The 17,444-nt window shown below is 41.9% G+C and overlaps 1 protein-coding gene across 3 annotated transcripts in view; it reads left to right on the top strand.

Annotated features, from left to right (window-relative positions):
• Nucleotides 1-17,444, top strand: part of BANK1 (B cell scaffold protein with ankyrin repeats 1) — a 1,061,267-nt gene that overhangs the window by 881,872 nt on the left and 161,951 nt on the right. For 2 of the 3 annotated variants that reach the window (XM_075350725.1, XM_075350707.1), the window contains exons 20-21: nt 2,898-2,971; nt 7,653-7,848. In XM_075350725.1, the coding sequence (XP_075206840.1) occupies nt 2,898-2,969 (72 nt within the window). In that variant the 3' untranslated portion in view covers nt 2,970-2,971; nt 7,653-7,848. Of the gene's footprint in view, nt 1-2,897; nt 2,972-7,652; nt 7,849-17,444 lie in introns of those variants that run through there. The other variant, XM_075350716.1, reaches the window with a different exon arrangement.

Here is a 17,444-nt window from a genome sequence, read left to right as displayed (position 1 = left end):
TAAGCGGCCGCCCAATAGCAGAGTAGGGCAGAGATGAGCGGCCGGAACATGCCGCCTACCTCCTTCCTTCCTCATTGCCGGTGGACGCAGGTAAGGAGATGTTCGTTGTTCCTGCGGTGTCACACATAGCGATGTGTGATGCCGCAGGAACAACAAACAACCAGCGGCATGCACGACCAACAATATTATGAAAAGGAGCGACGTGTCAACGATCAACGACTTTTGACGTTTTTGCGATCGTTGGTCATCGCTCCTAGCTGTCACACGCTGCAATGTCGCTAACGGCGCCGGATGTGCGTCACAAACACCGTGACCCCAACGATATATTGTTAGCGATGTTGCAGCGTGTAAAGCACCCTATACTTGCACAAGGGTTTTCAAGGAATTTCTAATCATCCATTAGCCTTCTAACACAGTTAGCAAACACAATGTACCATTATACTGGAGTGGTGATTGTTGGAAATTGGTCTCTGTACACTTATGTAGATATTGCATTAAAAAAACAGACGTTTGCAGCTAGAGTAGTCATTTACCACATTAACAATGTATAGAGTGTATTTTTGTTTAATTTAATGTTAGCTTGATTGAAAAAAATGTGCTTTTCTTTCAAAACTAAGGAAATATCTAAGTGACCCTAAACTTTTGAACTGTAGTGTATATACCTACAGTTTATCACAAAAGTGAGTACACCCCTGATATATTTGTCAATATTTATTATATTTTTCATGGGACAACAATGAAGATATACTTTGTTACAATGTAAGGAAGTCAGTTTACAGCTCATATAACAGTTTAAATTTGGTTTGCACTCCAAATAACACACAGCCATTTATGTCAAAACTGCTGGCAACAAAAGTGAGTCCACCACTAGGTGAAAATGGACAAATTGTGTCTAAAGTATCTATTTTGTTTGGCCACCATATTTAAACACTTCCTTTACTCTCTCGGGATTGGAGTTTATTAGAGCGCCATAGGAACCACTGGAATCCTCTTCCCCTCCTCCATGATGATATCATGGAGCAGGTGGATGTTAGAGAACTTGTGCAACTTTACCTTCTGTTTGAGGATTCCCCACAGATGCTAAAAAGAGTTTAGGTTTGGAGACATGCTTGGCCAATCCTGCATTCTTACACTTTAGCAAAACAGTGGCCATCTTTAAGGTGTGTTTGGGGTTGATATCATGTTGGCTTACAGCCCAGTGGCTCAGTTTCCAAACTTCAGGAAGCTGCTGACTTTCTTATGCACCATCTTTAGAAGAGGCTTCCTTCTGGAACAACAGCATGCAGACCAATTTGATGCACTGTGCAGCGTATGGTCTGAGCACTGACAGGCTGACCCACCACCCCTGTTACCTCTGCAGCAATGCTGACAGCACTCATACATCTATTTTGAAAAGGCAACCTGTGGATATGATGCTGAGGAGGTTCACTCAACTTATTTGCTAGACCATAAAGAGGTCTGTTCTTTGTTGAATCTGTCTTGTTAAACCACTGTATGGTCTTAGCCACTGTGCTGCAGCTAAGTTTCAGAGGTTTTGCAATCTTCTTATAGCCTGGGCAAACATTTTGTAAAGCAACAATTATTTTTTTACATTCTCAGAGTATTCTTTGCCATGAAATGCCATGTTGAACTTTCAGTGACCAGTATGAGAGAGTCTGTAGGTGAAAATGGCTAATTGGGCACAATTTGGCCATTTTTAGTTATTGGTGTACGGCGGTTTAGACATTAATGGCTGTGTGTTGAGTTAGTTAGAGGGCACACCAAATAAATGCTGTTAAACAAGCTGTACACTGACTACTTTACATTGTATCAAAGTGTCTTGTCTTCAGGATTGTCTCATGAAAAAATATAATAAAATATTTAAAAAATGTGAGCGGTGTACTCACTTTTGTGACATACTGTATAGGGGTACTAATATACATGAAAGGAGTTGTCAACTATTAGGATAACCCTTTCGCAATCTGAGTGCTTGTCCAAGTTAAAATAACAACACTGTTACTCACCTCCATTACAGTGGTATCGGCACTCGCTCTCCCAGAGCTCACGTGAAGCTGTTATAGCACAAGAGCCTTCATGCCAATCAACATTGAATTCTCTTTCTCCTCCTTCAAACAAATTTAATGTCAAGTGGAAGCCAAAAATGTGGCTGGCTGCTCAGTTCCTATGTCTTTTATATACGTCCCAATGCAGGGCAAGTCAACTTTGATTGGGTACAAGGATCGCGTGATTTATCAGCTTCATATAAGTGCTGGCACCACTGGAATGGCACTGGCATTGGAGTTGAGCATGTGTTTTTATTTATAATGTTGGTCAAACACTCACATTGAGAAGGGGTTATCTGAGTAGTGGACAACCCCTTTAAATGAAGAGATACATTTTCAAATCTTTACCCGATGAATTTTAGAATGTGATGTTCCAAGTCTCAAACATCTTTTTTACATTTTTGTAGCAGAATGTAACAAAAAGTTTTTGCATTATAGCATAACATTATTAATATTTACAGAACTTAATAACTATGTGATTCTAGGATGATAAATCGTAACATAAAAATCATGATTTGGAGCCTAAAGCATTGAAACAAATTCATAAATAATGAAGAATACAGAAGTCGTGGATCATAAGTTGGTGTGCTGGGAGGCTTTTATGACATTCTGTGCATTTAAAAAAAAAAAAAATGAAAGATTTTTGTGTGGGCGAGGGTGTCTCAACATTGTGTTCAAAACTTTGGCTCAGAGTTAAACATTATATTTTATTTCCTACATAGAATAGTTAAGGCTGCTGCTAAATTAATATGCAGCGTTAATTGAATGCCATTAAATTTCTTTCTTGCTTATATTATAGCTTGTTTTATTTTCAGTGTTTAAAATCACATAACATATTTCACTTTTTTGGTTTAGAATCCATCTACTTCTTATTATCCCTTAAAAAAAGACAATGAAATAGCTGGAAAATCACCACATACCAAATAATGGTGAGTTGAAGGGAAGTTGTCAGCAGAGTTTTAACTACTTAAAGAGGTTGGCCACTACTTTCTTCTCAATGACCTATAGTAAGGATAGGCCATCAAAATCTGAGTGGTGGCTTTTTGAAACCTGGCTCTCCCACAGATCAGCTGTTACCAGTGCCAGTTGCAAGTTCTTGAATGTTGCTGGAACACTGCCACCTTGTCAAAATTATATTAGCTTCGGCTACATACCACAACAGATCCACATTCTTTTGAATTGGGGGTGGATCTGCAGTACCCATCAATGGTTACTATAGGAATTATGGAGCTTTTGTGTTGGGGCAGCAGCTAACTATTTCGGGCTACCACTGATACCAGTAATAGCTACACAGTGACGGTGCTGGTAACATACCCCCCACTGATCAGATACTGATTATGGCATGGATAGGCTGAAAGGAAAAAAAGTAGTTGCCAACCCTTTTATGCAATATCATGATGCTACAGTGTGTAAAAATAGCTTTCTAAACAAGTCCCTGGGCAAATCAGCAGTTTGATCGGCAATGAGAAAATAAATTTAGAGCAATGCTGCTTTCCACTCTGAAGCAGTCATCTGGGCAATCTTGTGGTATTGAACGGTTAGGCCAGAGTCACACTTGCGAGTAACCCCCGCCAGTCTCGTATCGCATCACCCAGAACGGCCACAGGCCTTACACTCTCCTGACTGGAGCTTTTCAGCTGCATAGAAATACATGCAGCCAACCCGCTCCTGTCAGGAGAGTGTGCGGCAGTGTTGGATGATGCCAATGCGAGACTGGCAGGGATCACTCGCAAGTGTGACTCTGTCCTTACTGATATAATCAGATTCTCCAGTCTCCTATGTAATTATTCTGACCGTTCCTGACCAATGTCCCAAATAGCCTTCTAAACTAAAACTAGCACCTTAAGCAGCTCCTGTGCTGCATACTATAAAGGTGTACATTACCCCCTCACTCCCCTGTACCCCCCAAAAATACCTTTATAAAATCTCTCTCCCTTTATATAAATTGTCTGGTCTGGTCTGATGGGCCTCTTAATCTGCACCTCCTGTCTCCTCTTTCGCCCTCTTCCTTTGCTGATTGAAGTAGATGACATCTCGAGCGCCATCCACACAGGCAGGCAAAAGCGCCATATTCCCTGCTCGCACAGGTTCACTTCGCTTTTGCCATCTTCCTGTGCTGATTGACGTGGCTGATGCTTAAGACGGCATCCATGTAGACGAGAAAAATCTTGCACTTGCACAGACATATTCCCAAATCGTACAGCCGCACTTCACTCTGTCCTATTGCGGGCAGAGTCAAAAACATAGGTGTGCCTGCGTGAACTGATGAGATTTCTGTGCAGGCAACAGATTTTGCCCTGCAATGTGGATGACGTCACCCACTTCATCCACATCACCGGGCAAAATCTCACGCCTGTGCAGAAAACTCACCTGTTTGTGCAGGGTAGAGCAAAAAGCGCCTGTGCGAGCCGAGAATATGTAGACTTTGCCCGCATACGTGGATGGCACCCAATGTGTCATCCTCGTCAATCAGCACAGGAGGAGATTGAAAGGAGAGACAGGAGGCGCAAATTAGGATGCCCATCGGACCTGACAGGACAATTTACATATAGGGTGGGGGATTTTATAAAGGTATTTTTAGGGCTAAGGGGGGTCAGAGGGAATCATGCAACTTCACAACATTCCTGACATGTTGACAAGCACTGATGTGGCTGCAGTTGTTCAAGTTCAATAAATGATAAAATACAATTTCTCAGAGGCATTTAATGATGAAGCAAAACTCACGTGGCTGAACCGTCACTGCCCCACCACAAGCTACCTTGTGGGTCTCTGCTTGGACCGTAAGTGATGACATCTCATTCAATCATCTTACTATGCATCATCATTTGTGCATCTGAAGATAACCCATTCCAGTTATCTAACCACTGTGGCCAAACAGGAGTCAGATGTTCAAAGAATGGGACATCATCACTTCCTCTCACAGCAGAGACTACCACAACAGATTGGGTTGTTTCAGACAGGTGAGTATTGCTTATTATTTTAGATGAATAAATTCCTGTATGAAAATTTTCATTTCACTTGGAGACCACCTATTTTTTTAAATATGTTTTTATTGGAAAGTTATAGACAGGTAAAAAAATAATTTCAACACAGGTATCAGGTTAAATAATGTAGACAGATAGAGTAGGCAGTGTGGAGATCAGCCGGTAATGAATACACAGTTTGAATAGCTCATAAATTTAAAATACCAACCAAAGAATAAGATTTTGTGTAATTAGAGTGAACAGCATGGAAAGACAAATTGTCTGCACATTGCCAAAATTCACATGCATCGTTAATGACGAAGAAACAAGTTTTATGTTAATAATCATAACAAAAATAAGCCTAGAAAAACAGCTAAAGGCGTTGTCCGGTCTAAATCCACAAGTCTGCAGTCACTCTACGTGTCGCTCTATGTGACGCAACTTGTGAATCCTCACATCACACACACTGTGCACTGTGAGGATTCACCGGTGTCAGAGCTGGGAATGGCGGTGTTGTGGCCGCAAGTATGTGATATACACACTCCTAGAATCTGACTAGATGTGCTCGGCCTCACTGAATACACTTGCATTAAGTGAGTACATGTAGTCAGATTTTTCATGGAAGTGTGTATATTGCATATTTGCATACACATGACCACCAATTCCAACTCTGACACCGGAGAATCCTCACAGTGCAAAGTGAATGTGTTGTGAGGACTCATAAATATACAGTCACATAGAGTAACACATAGTAACTGTAGACATATGGTTTTAGACTGGATAACTCCTTTAACCCCTTCACGAATGGCCAATTTTTCGCTTTCCGCTTTTTTTTCCGCCATTCTTTTTCTAAGAGACGTAACCTTTTTTATTTTTCAGTCAATATGGTCATGTCAGGGCTCATTTTTTGAGGAACGAGCTGTACTTTTCAATGAAACCATAGGTTTTACCATATAGTGTACTGGAAAATGGCAAAAAAATTCCAAATGTAGAAAAATTGCAAAAAAAGTGTGATAGCACTATTGTTTTTGAGATATTTTATTCACTGTGTTCACTGTATGGTAAAACTGATGTGTGAGTGTGATGCCTCAGGTCAGTGCGAGATCGTAGACACCAAACATGTATAGGTTTACTTTTATATAAGGGGTTAAAAAAATTCAGAAGTTTGTCTGAAAAAAGTGGCGCACGTTTTACACCATATTCCGTGACCCGTAGAACTCTCATTTTTCAGGATCTATGGCTCAGTGACAGCTTATTTTTTGTGACTCGAGCTGACGTTTTTAACGGTGCCATTTTTGCACAGATGCTACGTTTTGATCGCCTGTTATTGCATTTTGAGCAAAAGTTGTGGCGACAAAAAAACGTAATTTTGGCGTTTGGAATTTTTTGTCGCTACGCCGTTTATTGATCAGATTAAATGATTTTATATTTTGATAGATCGGGCGTTTCTGAACGCGGCGATACCAAATGTGTGTATATCTTTTATTTTTTAACCCTTTAATTTTCAATGGGGCGAAAGGGGGGTGATTTGAACTTTTATGTTTTTTTGTTTTTTTTAAATTTTTTAAAACTTTTTTTTTACTTTTTGTTTTTATTTTACTAGTCCCCCTAGGGGGCTATTGCGATCAGCAATCCAATCATTCTGCACTATCTGCTGATCACAGCAACACAGCTGTAAACAGCAGATACGTGCACTTTCTGCTTCCCTGCCCTCCGTGGAAAGCGAAAGTGAAAGTAGTTCATGTCTAGCACAGGAGTCATCACATGACCCTGTGCTACCATGACAACCATCGGAAGTCACGTGATCATGTCACGTGACTTCCGGTATCGGGAGGTAAGTAAAACTTTTCCGCGATCACGTTTATAATAGCGCTGTCATATATTGACAGCGCCATTACAGGGGTTAAACGGCACGAGCAGATAACGATTCTGCTCGTGCCTAGCAGGCACACATCTCAGCTGTGAAAATCAGCTGAGATGTGCGCCGATCGCAGCATGCTGCTTCCAGGAGACCGCGGGCAGTAACGTTATGACCTCTAGGACGTAATTTTATGGCCTGCGGTCATTAAGGGGTTAAGCAGGTGAAGAAGAGGGAAGGGTTCACATCAGACAACACCTGTAATGAAGAACTAACCTTGTACATTATGAAGCGGCACTTTTTTATTCTTTGTGAAACCTTGATTTGACCCCCAAATGTCCTAATTTAAATTAGGTCCACTCTATCTTTTAACTACCCACTGTGGTTACTGTAAGCATAGAAATTTATTGCAACTTCTGGGCCCCAATATAGAACTTGTACCCACCATATTCCATTTATAATACTGTCACCTTCTTTGGAACCTCGGTGTAGCTCCTACCTCTGCGTCACCTATAGCTACTGATCCAGAGTACAAACTACAGTAAAGTAAGAGAATCTATTATTTTAAGGTGACAAAGTAACCATAAAGAATTTGAATGTCGCTAAAGCAAAGTTGATTTTGAGATTCTTCTATTCTTAACTGCAGCCTAAGTTTTATTTTGTCATTTACAATCTAAACAATTTTGTAATAATTTATAGAGCTGTTTTCTAAAACAAATTGATTCTCTGGTCATGGATTGCTTCCACCTTCAGCCGTATAAATATAAATTCAAAATTTTTAAATTATAGGTTTCAGCTGACAAAAGAGATGATGTGCTGAAGAATCAAGAATCTGAATATTTAGTGAAAAAAATGGGACTTTAAGAACTCATACTGACACTGAAGGAGGATACTGATTTTATTTAAAACAAAAACTATTTGTTGTATAATGAAAAATTATGGAAATTTCTGATATTAATTTCGTTTACTTCATCCCTATTTCAAAACATAACTTTTTAACTTTACAGTTATTAAAATATTTTTACATAAAAGTTAAAAGACTGTGTCTTTTTATTGAACCATTTTTAATGCTTTACTTGACAGTGAAACATAGCCTCCGTCATAAGCGGGCTTTACACGCTATGATATCGTTAACGTATTATCGTCGAGGTCACGGTGTTTGTGACGCACATCCGGCGACGTTAACGACATCGCAGCATGTGACACGTACGAGCGACCTTAGTCAATCGCAAAAGTGGCCAAACTCGTTCGCCACGGAGAGGTCGTCCTGATTCAAAAAAGCGTTAATTGCATATTAGCGATGTTGTTCGTCATTCCTGCGGCATCACACATCGCTATGTGTGACACTGCAGGAGCGACAAACATCTCCTTACCGGCAATGCAGAAGGAAGGAGGTGGGTGGGATATTACGTCCCGCTCAGCTCCACCCCTCCACTTCTATTGGCCGGCCGCTTCGTGACGCCGCAGTGACGTCACTATGACGCCGAAAGCAGCTCCCCCTTGAGGGAGGGATTGTTCAGCGGTCATAGCAACGTCGCTGTACAGGTATGTGCATGTGACGCTGCCATAGCGATAATGTTTGCTACGGCAGCGATCACACAATATCGCACGTACGACGGGGCGGGTGTTATCGCTCTCGACATCGCTAGCCGATGCTAGTGATGTCGCAGCGTGTGAAGACCGCTATAGCCTCTACCATTTTTTCCAGCAGGCATAAAATTGGTATAGTGATGCTGATTATGGCATCATCAGCGCTAGCCATGTTGGTAGAGTATTCAAAGCAACACAACATGGTATACAGTTCTTGCATTGAGGCCCCCTCATTGGCAGTGAAGTGGTGTTGGTCCACAAAGCGATTCTGCCGTGCGTGCTGCAGCTGAAACTCCACTATTGCCTGCTGCTGCTAACAGAGTCTCTCCACTATATGCAAGGTAGATTTCCACCTTGTTGGTACGTAGTATATGAGGCAGTGAGCGTGTGTTGCCCAGGGATGGGGGTACTTGGTTCTGAGCAGTAACAATTGGGAATGTCACTCTGGTGGCCGTTGCCCGGTCCCGTGCCCTGGGGATGCTTATTGAAATGGCAGGGCTATTTAAAAGGGATAATAAAGTTAATGTTTGTGACACCACCTGAGGTAGTCCGGCAAGGGAATAGGTTCCGCCACTTCTGCTTATGAGGGACTGGGGCTGATGGAATCAGCAGCAAGTGTGTTAACCCCCTCCGCAGGTAGGGTAAACCCCAGTGTCCTCTAGGTGCTGGATCAGGTGGATAGTGCAGGAACAGACTATGAGACCTCTTGGTGTTGGATGTGGTACACAATGCAGGAACACTGCTGGTTACTGTGGAGCTGAATCAGGTGCAGGCTGAAAGGAATTCAAACAGGCAAAGTCCGAGTGAAACAGGGAGTCTTTACTGAAGATTTACTCACAAGGATGTGAGAAAGGATAATGGAAAATTGACTATTTCCTTACATGTAATATCAACTGATAAAAATCATCTTTTTCATGATGATAGTCATTATCCAAAGAGGATGGTACAGTCATATCGATATAGCCAAATTGTTTGTGTACAAAGGATTGTTAGGGACAGAAGTGAATCCTTTAATACTGTCAATAAGCTGCTTGAAAATTTTAAACAAAGGTTGCTTCCCCTGATTATGGACAAATTGCTCTCACATGTTAAAAGGCACCAATTTTATTCATCCTGTTACCAATACTAGTTATGAGATAAAACATTATTTGACATGCAATTCTTAGTATGTAATTTATCTCCTTCAAGATCCTTATTTCTTATGGCAGGTCATTGAAACTACTTGGGATTTCAAATCCAAAATTATTCATCACTGATATACCATAAGGAAGAAGAGACTGGATCTTCCAATCTCTACACACTTTATAGAGATGAACCATACAAAGAAACAACTTATATTTCAAATTACTGACTTTGCTCCTCCTTAAAGAAGTGGTGGCGACAAGATACCCTTATTAAAACACAAATAATTGAAGTGTTAAATGTAGGTTAAATAAGCTGAAGCCAAATGGCCTCACAGTTAAATTTAAGATTAATGCTATTGTCATGATTTTAGCATGGCTTAGATTCTGCAGAGCCAGTGCATGTATGTTGTCTCTGAGGTTAGGTCCGAGGGGAGGGGTCTGTTCGGTCGTGCCTCGTTCCAGAGGTGACGCTGCCATATCTTAGTATTGTTAGTTCCGGGACGCTGCTTGTAATAGTTCCTGCTCTGAAGTATGCCACTGGTTCCTGTGAGTGTACTCTGATCAAGTCCTGCTACCCAGCATCGTTCTCCCAGACCTCCATCCCTCCTGCCCGGCCCGACTTCCCAGCCTTCCTGACTATGGTTCTGTTTTGTGTCCTCACCTCCACTCCCTCCTCTGTGCGTACCTGTTCTCCCTGACCTCCATCCCTCCTGCGTGGTCTGTCATACCTGTTCTCCTGACCCTGATCCCGTTCCGTGGCCCGACCTCTGCTCCCTCCCCTGTGCTTACTTGTTCTCTCGGGCTCCGAGCTCAGTTTTGTTCTTTGACTTTGGCTTGTTTACCTCTCGGTACAGAAGTGACATCCCGGCATAGACTTTGTCTGATTGACTATCCTTATGCTTGTGTCAGCGACCTTTTGTGGGCCTGTGTCTTATTGCACTCAGATGTTCTTCCTTCACTTGAGTCCCAGCATCCCCTAGTGGTAGCTTTACAGCTATTTTATAGAAATATCGTGTAAGAATATATGTTGAATTATAAGCTTTTTAAACAAAATATATATTTAAATACGTTTTTAATACCCAACAATTATTCATCTTTATCTTTTTTCACAGATCATAAGTGAATTTAGAGGAGTAGAAAATTGCTGACTCATCCATTTGAAATATATCATATTTATAAAAAATAACTTTTTTAATCAAATTTTTTTCTACACAATTTTTCTTTACCAAAGAAAGTGTATTTTACCAATTAAATTTCTATTGCTCTATATTGGTCACCAGAGATTGGAACATAGAGGTCAGATTAAATAGTTTACACCCATGATTACCTCTTTGGGATGTGGCCAGAAGACTAGGTCTGAGAGGTCCCAAACTAAAGCCACATGTACTCTGGACATTCAGTACCATTCCCTGAAAAAGGGTGGTTTGTATGCCATGAGGTGGGAATTTGTTCATTCTATGATTTATTTATAAGCTTGTCCATTGAAAATTTAATTTTGGTCATTGCTATGTTAAAAATAATAATTATGTAGACATCATTGTATATGTACATGCAAATATCGTGACCAATGTCTGTTTAAAGAAATGATATTCTTTTCCTAAAGGGTTTTATGTAAGGATTTTGAATATTGGGGCTACCTTATAAATATGTGGCATGATGTAATTTAGTTAAGATGGTGCTTGTGCCTACTCAGTACGTACTGCACATGCGCTTCTGTTCTACTCTATATACAATATCCTAGATAGTGTTTGCTATTATTCAGCGTACACAGCACATGCGCTGTTTTATAATCATATATGCCACAACTAAGATGACAACCACTACTATTCAGTGCGTGTGAAAAAGAAAGGGATGCCAGCACGATCTGAGAGTGGCATGCATCATATAAAAAGTGCAAATTCACAGATTTATTCCAACTGTACTATAATACAAAATTAGATTTTTAGCAAATAATTGATCAATTCTTTGAGCCACCCCTGTCACTTCACGGCAAATCTCAATAGGGGGTCCTACTTTATATTGTGTATTTCATATGCCATGCGGCCTCCTAGAAAAATAAATTAAAAGGACAACCATATTGAAGCACACCTACTCGTAACCTATATATAATCTCTTCCATGTCGCAAAAAGAGGACACTGCAGATAAAAGGCAGTCCAGGTCCCAGCGTGCGCAGCAGATGCCACACACGCCCGGACAATATCAGTACTGACCTTCACAGTGCCATACCAGCAACCATAAATCAATGCAGATCAGGCCCAAGTATGGTGCTTAATTAACATTGCCTGTGGAAAAAGGGTGAGGCAGCTGAATGTGAACAGCTACCTACAGGAGGAATATAGTGCAAACCAAAGTCAGGCATGCATGGTAATGGTGGTGGTCAGCCACCAGACCAATGTAGCATAACTACAATCAAACAAAGAAAGGGAAGCCAGCACGATCTGAGAGTGGCATGCATCATATAAAAGTGCAAATTCACGGAATTATTCCAACTGTACTAAAATACAAATGAGATATTTAGCAAATAATTGAAAAATTATTTGAGCCACCCCTGCCACTTCACGTCAAATCTCAATAGGGGGTCCTACTCTATATTATGTATTTCATGTGCCATGCAGCCTCCTAGATAAATAAATTAAAAGTAGAACCATATTAAAGCACACATACCTGTAACCTATATACTGTATAACCGCTTCCATGTCGTAAAAAGAGGCTACTGCGGATAAAAGGCAGTGTGTGTGGTGTATGGACTGCTTTACCAGCATTTCTAATACCCTTTTCATTGGCTGTTTGCTCTAATGCACTTAGACATGTGCAGTTGCATATTCAGAATGCCAATATCAGCGCTTATGGTGTTTTTTATATAATGATATGTAACGTTAGGTGAGTCATATGTTTTGCCCAGGGCTATGTGGTACTCGGTCCCGGGCCATATATATGCTGTGTCACGGTTGTGTAAAGGCCGACTCCCAGTTCCATGATCCTGGGGACACTTTTTAAAAGGGATTATATACAGGGGAATTGAAAGAGTTTGTATTGTGACGCCACTTGCAGGTTGAGGTTATGGTGATGGAACCACCGCTGCACAGTTTGTTACCACTGGGGCTGATGGTGGTGGCAGCCTGGATGGTAGGCCCTTCGCAAGTAGGGCCGAGCCCCAGGGAGTGGATGGTGGGATCCGTCGCAGAAAAAAGGGAGATTACATGATGGGGATGCAGTGCAACTTCTGTTTTACTCAAAGTGATGTTGAGTTGTGGCATTGTGGATGGCTGGTTCAGACCCCTGGTCCCTTTTTTCCCAGTGCCAGTGTGGTGACCTGGTAGTCTCTTTCCCCGGCACCTCTCACTGGTTGGTGGGACCTCGAAGATTGGAGCGTCTGCGGGTTCCTTACTGTCTGTCGGCAGTCTCTTATCCATACAGCGAGCAGTGCAAACCCTGTAGGGTCGGTGTTCTTTTCCTTTCCCTGGCTCAATCTTTACTGCTGGTGCCCCCGGATTCTTGGGTCAGTAAGGTCCGTGAAGGTCCCCTCACTGTGCAGCTGTTTGTCAGGTTGCCCGAAGCTGTCGCCTAACCTAGGGCTCTGTGCCCTGTCGGTGCTCTTGTTCCAGGGCTCTTGTTCCTGGCTGTACCCTCCCTGGCAACCACTCTCCTTGCCACCTAGGTCACTGTTACATGACCCCTTCTGGAGACACATCCGTCCCCTTCGACTGCCACTACTGGACTCCACTGAGTGTCTGTCTGTCTTTCTGTCCCCTCCCACCAAGTTGTCGGCTAGTGGACTGGACTGGCTCCATCTCTGGGTGGCCATTTATTGGGTCCCGGACTAGTCAGTCATCCCTAATGGGGAGTGGGAAACTAGGAATGTTATGTGTTTTGGTGGTACCAGCACTGGTCTTCCAGGTCCCTGGGGGTAGGCCCTGCATCTTTGTCAAGGTGCAGTATCTAGTAGTGCCCTGAGGGATTCAGGGTCGCTACATTCCCCCTTGGTTAAACACAGCACGATCTCGGGCTGCAAAAGAGTAATGTAGGTTAACATTATTTTTTTTTCTTTGTTAAAACAGTAAAATTAACATTCTTCCCACTCAGGGGAGGCATTTCTTTAACCATTGCAAACTGGAGTACTCCACCCATCACCCTGTGGCACCAGTAGTATTTCTGAAAATACCACCTTGAAGGTCCTGGACTTCAGCTTCTTTCCTAGTTCCCTGTAATCATTTTTAAGGATCTTCCACCTATCTCTATCTGTGTCACTGGTAGCAATGTGCACTATGACCACTGGGTTTTTCCAAGCCCTATCCAGCAATCTGTCTATCCAATTTTCAATATGCCAAACCTGAGCACCCTGCAGACAACACACTTTTCGGCATTCTTGGTCTCCTTGTCAGAATACTCTGTCCGCCTAATTATAGAGGTACCTGCCTACCACCTACAGCTGTCTGGCCTTTGCTCCACTCTTATATCCCTCGTACCTTTAGCAGTCGTTTTCCTGGTTGCTGGAAGCCTTCATTCCTAATATCAGCCAAACAGACATACTTACTAGGTTGTGCCAGGTCAGGACTAGGCTCTCTGACACTTTTCCCCCTACCCCTTTTTCTAACTGTTACCCAGCTTACTACTTCAGGATCCTGACATTCCCCACCTCCACCCTCCTCCATATTACTGGTCCCAGACAGCGCATACTCAGTGAGCTATAAACGCCTTTCCAGGTTTGCAATGCTCCTGAGTGTTGCAAGCTACAGATTTAGATCCATTATCTGGGCTTCCAAAAATGTAAGATGCTGACATAGAGCACAAACATATTTACCCACGAACGTCTGTTCAAGACATGCATACATCTTGAAATATGCACACCTGGTAGCATTGTCATGGATCACATAGTAAATGGGAATAAACAGTACAGAGAAACGCAATATAAAACTTGTAAGGAAAACTCCAAACTATGCTCTTGTGTTAAACTATGATATTGTGTTTAACCATGCAGTTAACTGCACCCTTTAGGCTTTACTGCAGCCTTCACACACTCAGCAGCCCTCACTTGGTGTAGCTAGGACTTGTAGTTCTCCAATCAGCTAGTGTGTCATCCATGTACCATCCGTGTGACACATTCCAGAAAAATATGTATGACACTGAAATTAATGGTTTTTTATGTGTTAAAGATATTCAATGATAGATCGATAATAGATAAATTGATTTTATAATGATTAACCAAATAAACAATTAAAATAAAAAAAACAATGTGGGTTCCCCCTCCCCCCATTTTGATAACCAGCAAAGGTAAAGCAGACAGTTGACAGCTGATATCATGCTGGAAAGGTCCATGATTATTGAATCATTCTCAGCCTAAAAACACCAGCTCGCAGCCAGCTCACAAGCGGCGCATCACCTTAGATGCACCAATTCTGACTCTTTTCCTCGGCTTTTCCCAATTTATCTGATGCAGTAGTAATTGGGATAATGGTAGTTGGGCTTGATGTCAGCTGTGTAATGTCAACTGGTATCAAGCCCTGGTCTTAGTTATGGAGACGTGTCTATCAGACACTGTCATTACTAACACAGTAATCCAAAAAAAGAGACACACAAAAAATAATTTCTTGCCTTGTTTACCTCTTTATAGAAAAAAAAACATGCAGCTATGTCATAGTACAGAGATATTGCTGTAGTCCATGGAATCCACCTTACTACAAAAATGGATAACATACAGTGCCTACAAGTAGTATTCAACCCCCTGCAGATTTAGCAGGTTTACACATTCGGAATTAACTTGGCATTGTGACATTTGGACTGTAGATCAGCCTGAAAGTGTGAAATGCACTGCAGCAAAAAAGAATGTTATTTCTTTTTTTTTTTTTTAAATTGTGAAAAGTTGATTCAGAGGGTCATTTATTATTCAACCCCTCAAACCACCAGAATTCTGTTTGGTTCCCCTAAAGTATTAAGAAGTATTTCAGGCACAAAGAACAATGAGCTTCACATGTTTGGATTAATTATCTCTTTTTCCAGCCTTTTCTGACTAATTAAGACCCTCCCCAAACTTGTGAACAGCACTCATACTTGGTCAACATGGGAAAGACAAATGAGCATTCCAAGGCCATCAGAGACAAGATCGTGGAGGGTCACAAGGCTGTCAAGGGGTACAAAACCCTTTCCAAGGAGTTGGGCCTACTTGTCTCCACTGTTGGGAGCATCATCCGGAAGTGGAAGGCTTATGGAACTACTGTTAGCCTTCCACGGCCTGGACAGCCTTTGAACGTTTCCACCCGTGCCAAGGCCAGGCTTGTCCGAAGAGTCAAGGCTAACCCAAGGACAACAAGGAAGGAGCTCCGGGAAGATCTCATGGCAGTGGGGACATTGGTTTCAGTCAATACCATAAGTAACGTACTCCACCGCAATGGTCTCCGTTCCAGACGAGCCCGTAAGGTACCTTTACTTTCAAAGCGTCATGTCAAGGCTCATCTACAGTTTTCTCATGATCACTTGGAGGACTCTGAGACAGACTGGTTCAAGGTTCTCTGGTCTGATGAGACCAAGATCGAGATCTTTGGTGCCAACCACACACGTGACGTTTGGAGACTGGATGGCACTGCATACGACCCCAAGAATACCATCCCTACAGTCAAGCATGGTAGTGGCAGCATCATGCTGTGGGGCTGTTTCTCAGCCAAGGGGCCTGGCCATCTGGTCCGCATCCATGGGAAGATGGATAGCACGACCTACCTGGAGATTTTGGCCAAGAACCTCCGCTCCTCCATCAAGGATCTTAAGATGGGTCGTCATTTTATCTTCCAACAAGACAACGACCCAAAGCACACAGCCAAGAAAACCAAGGCCTGGTTCAAGAGGGAAAAAATCAAGGTGTTGCAGTGGCCTAGTCAGTCTCCTGACCTTAACCCAATTGAAAACTTGAGGAAGGAGCTCAAGATTAAAGTCCACATGAGACACCCAAAGAACCTAAATAACTTGGAGAAGATCTGCATGGAGGAGTGGGCCAAGATAACTCCAGAGACCTGTGCCGGCCTGATCAGGTCTTATAAAAGACGATTATTAGCTGTAATTGCAAACAAGGGTTATTCCACAAAATATTAAACCTAGGGGTTGAATAATAATTGACCCACACTTTTATGTTGAAAATTTATTAAAATTTAACTGAGCAACATAACTTGTTGGTTTTTAAGATTTATGCATCTGTTAATAAATCCTGCTCTTGTTTGAAGTTTGCAGGCTCTAACTTATTTGCATCTTATCAAACCTGCTAAATCTGCAGGGGGTTGAATACTACTTGTAGGCACTGTACAAACACAGAGAAATACAGTTAGGACCAGAAATATTTGGACAGTGACACAATTTTCGCGAGTTAGGCTCTGCATGCCACCACATTGGATTTGAAATGAAATCTCTACAACAGAATTCAAGTGCAGATTATAACATTTAATTTGAAGGTTTGAACAAAAATATCTGATAGAAATTGTAGGAATTGTACACATTTCTTTACAAACACTCCACATTTTAGGAGGTTAAAAGTAATTGGACAAATAAACCAAACCCAAACAAAATATTTTTATTTTCAATATTTTGTTGCGAATCCTTTGGAGGCAATCACTGCCTTAAGTCTGGAACCTATGGACATCACCAAACGCTGGGTTTCCTCCTTCTTAATGCTTTGCCAGGCCTTTACAGCCGCAGCCTTCAGGTCTTGCTTGTTTGTGGGTCTTTCCGTCTTAAGTCTGGATTTGAGCAAGTGAAATGCATGCTCAATTGGGTTAAGATCTGGTGATTGACTTGGCCATTGCAGAATGTTCCACTTTTTTGCACTCATGAACTCCTGGGTAGCTTTGGCTGTATGCTTGGGGTCATTGTCCATCTGTACTATGA

Source organism: Anomaloglossus baeobatrachus, chromosome 1 (genome assembly GCF_048569485.1).
Source record: "Anomaloglossus baeobatrachus isolate aAnoBae1 chromosome 1, aAnoBae1.hap1, whole genome shotgun sequence".
Classification (NCBI taxonomy): domain Eukaryota; kingdom Metazoa; phylum Chordata; class Amphibia; order Anura; family Aromobatidae; genus Anomaloglossus; species Anomaloglossus baeobatrachus.
The sequence above is the reverse complement of the archived record's forward strand: the minus strand, read 5'-3'. Positions and strand labels throughout refer to the sequence as shown.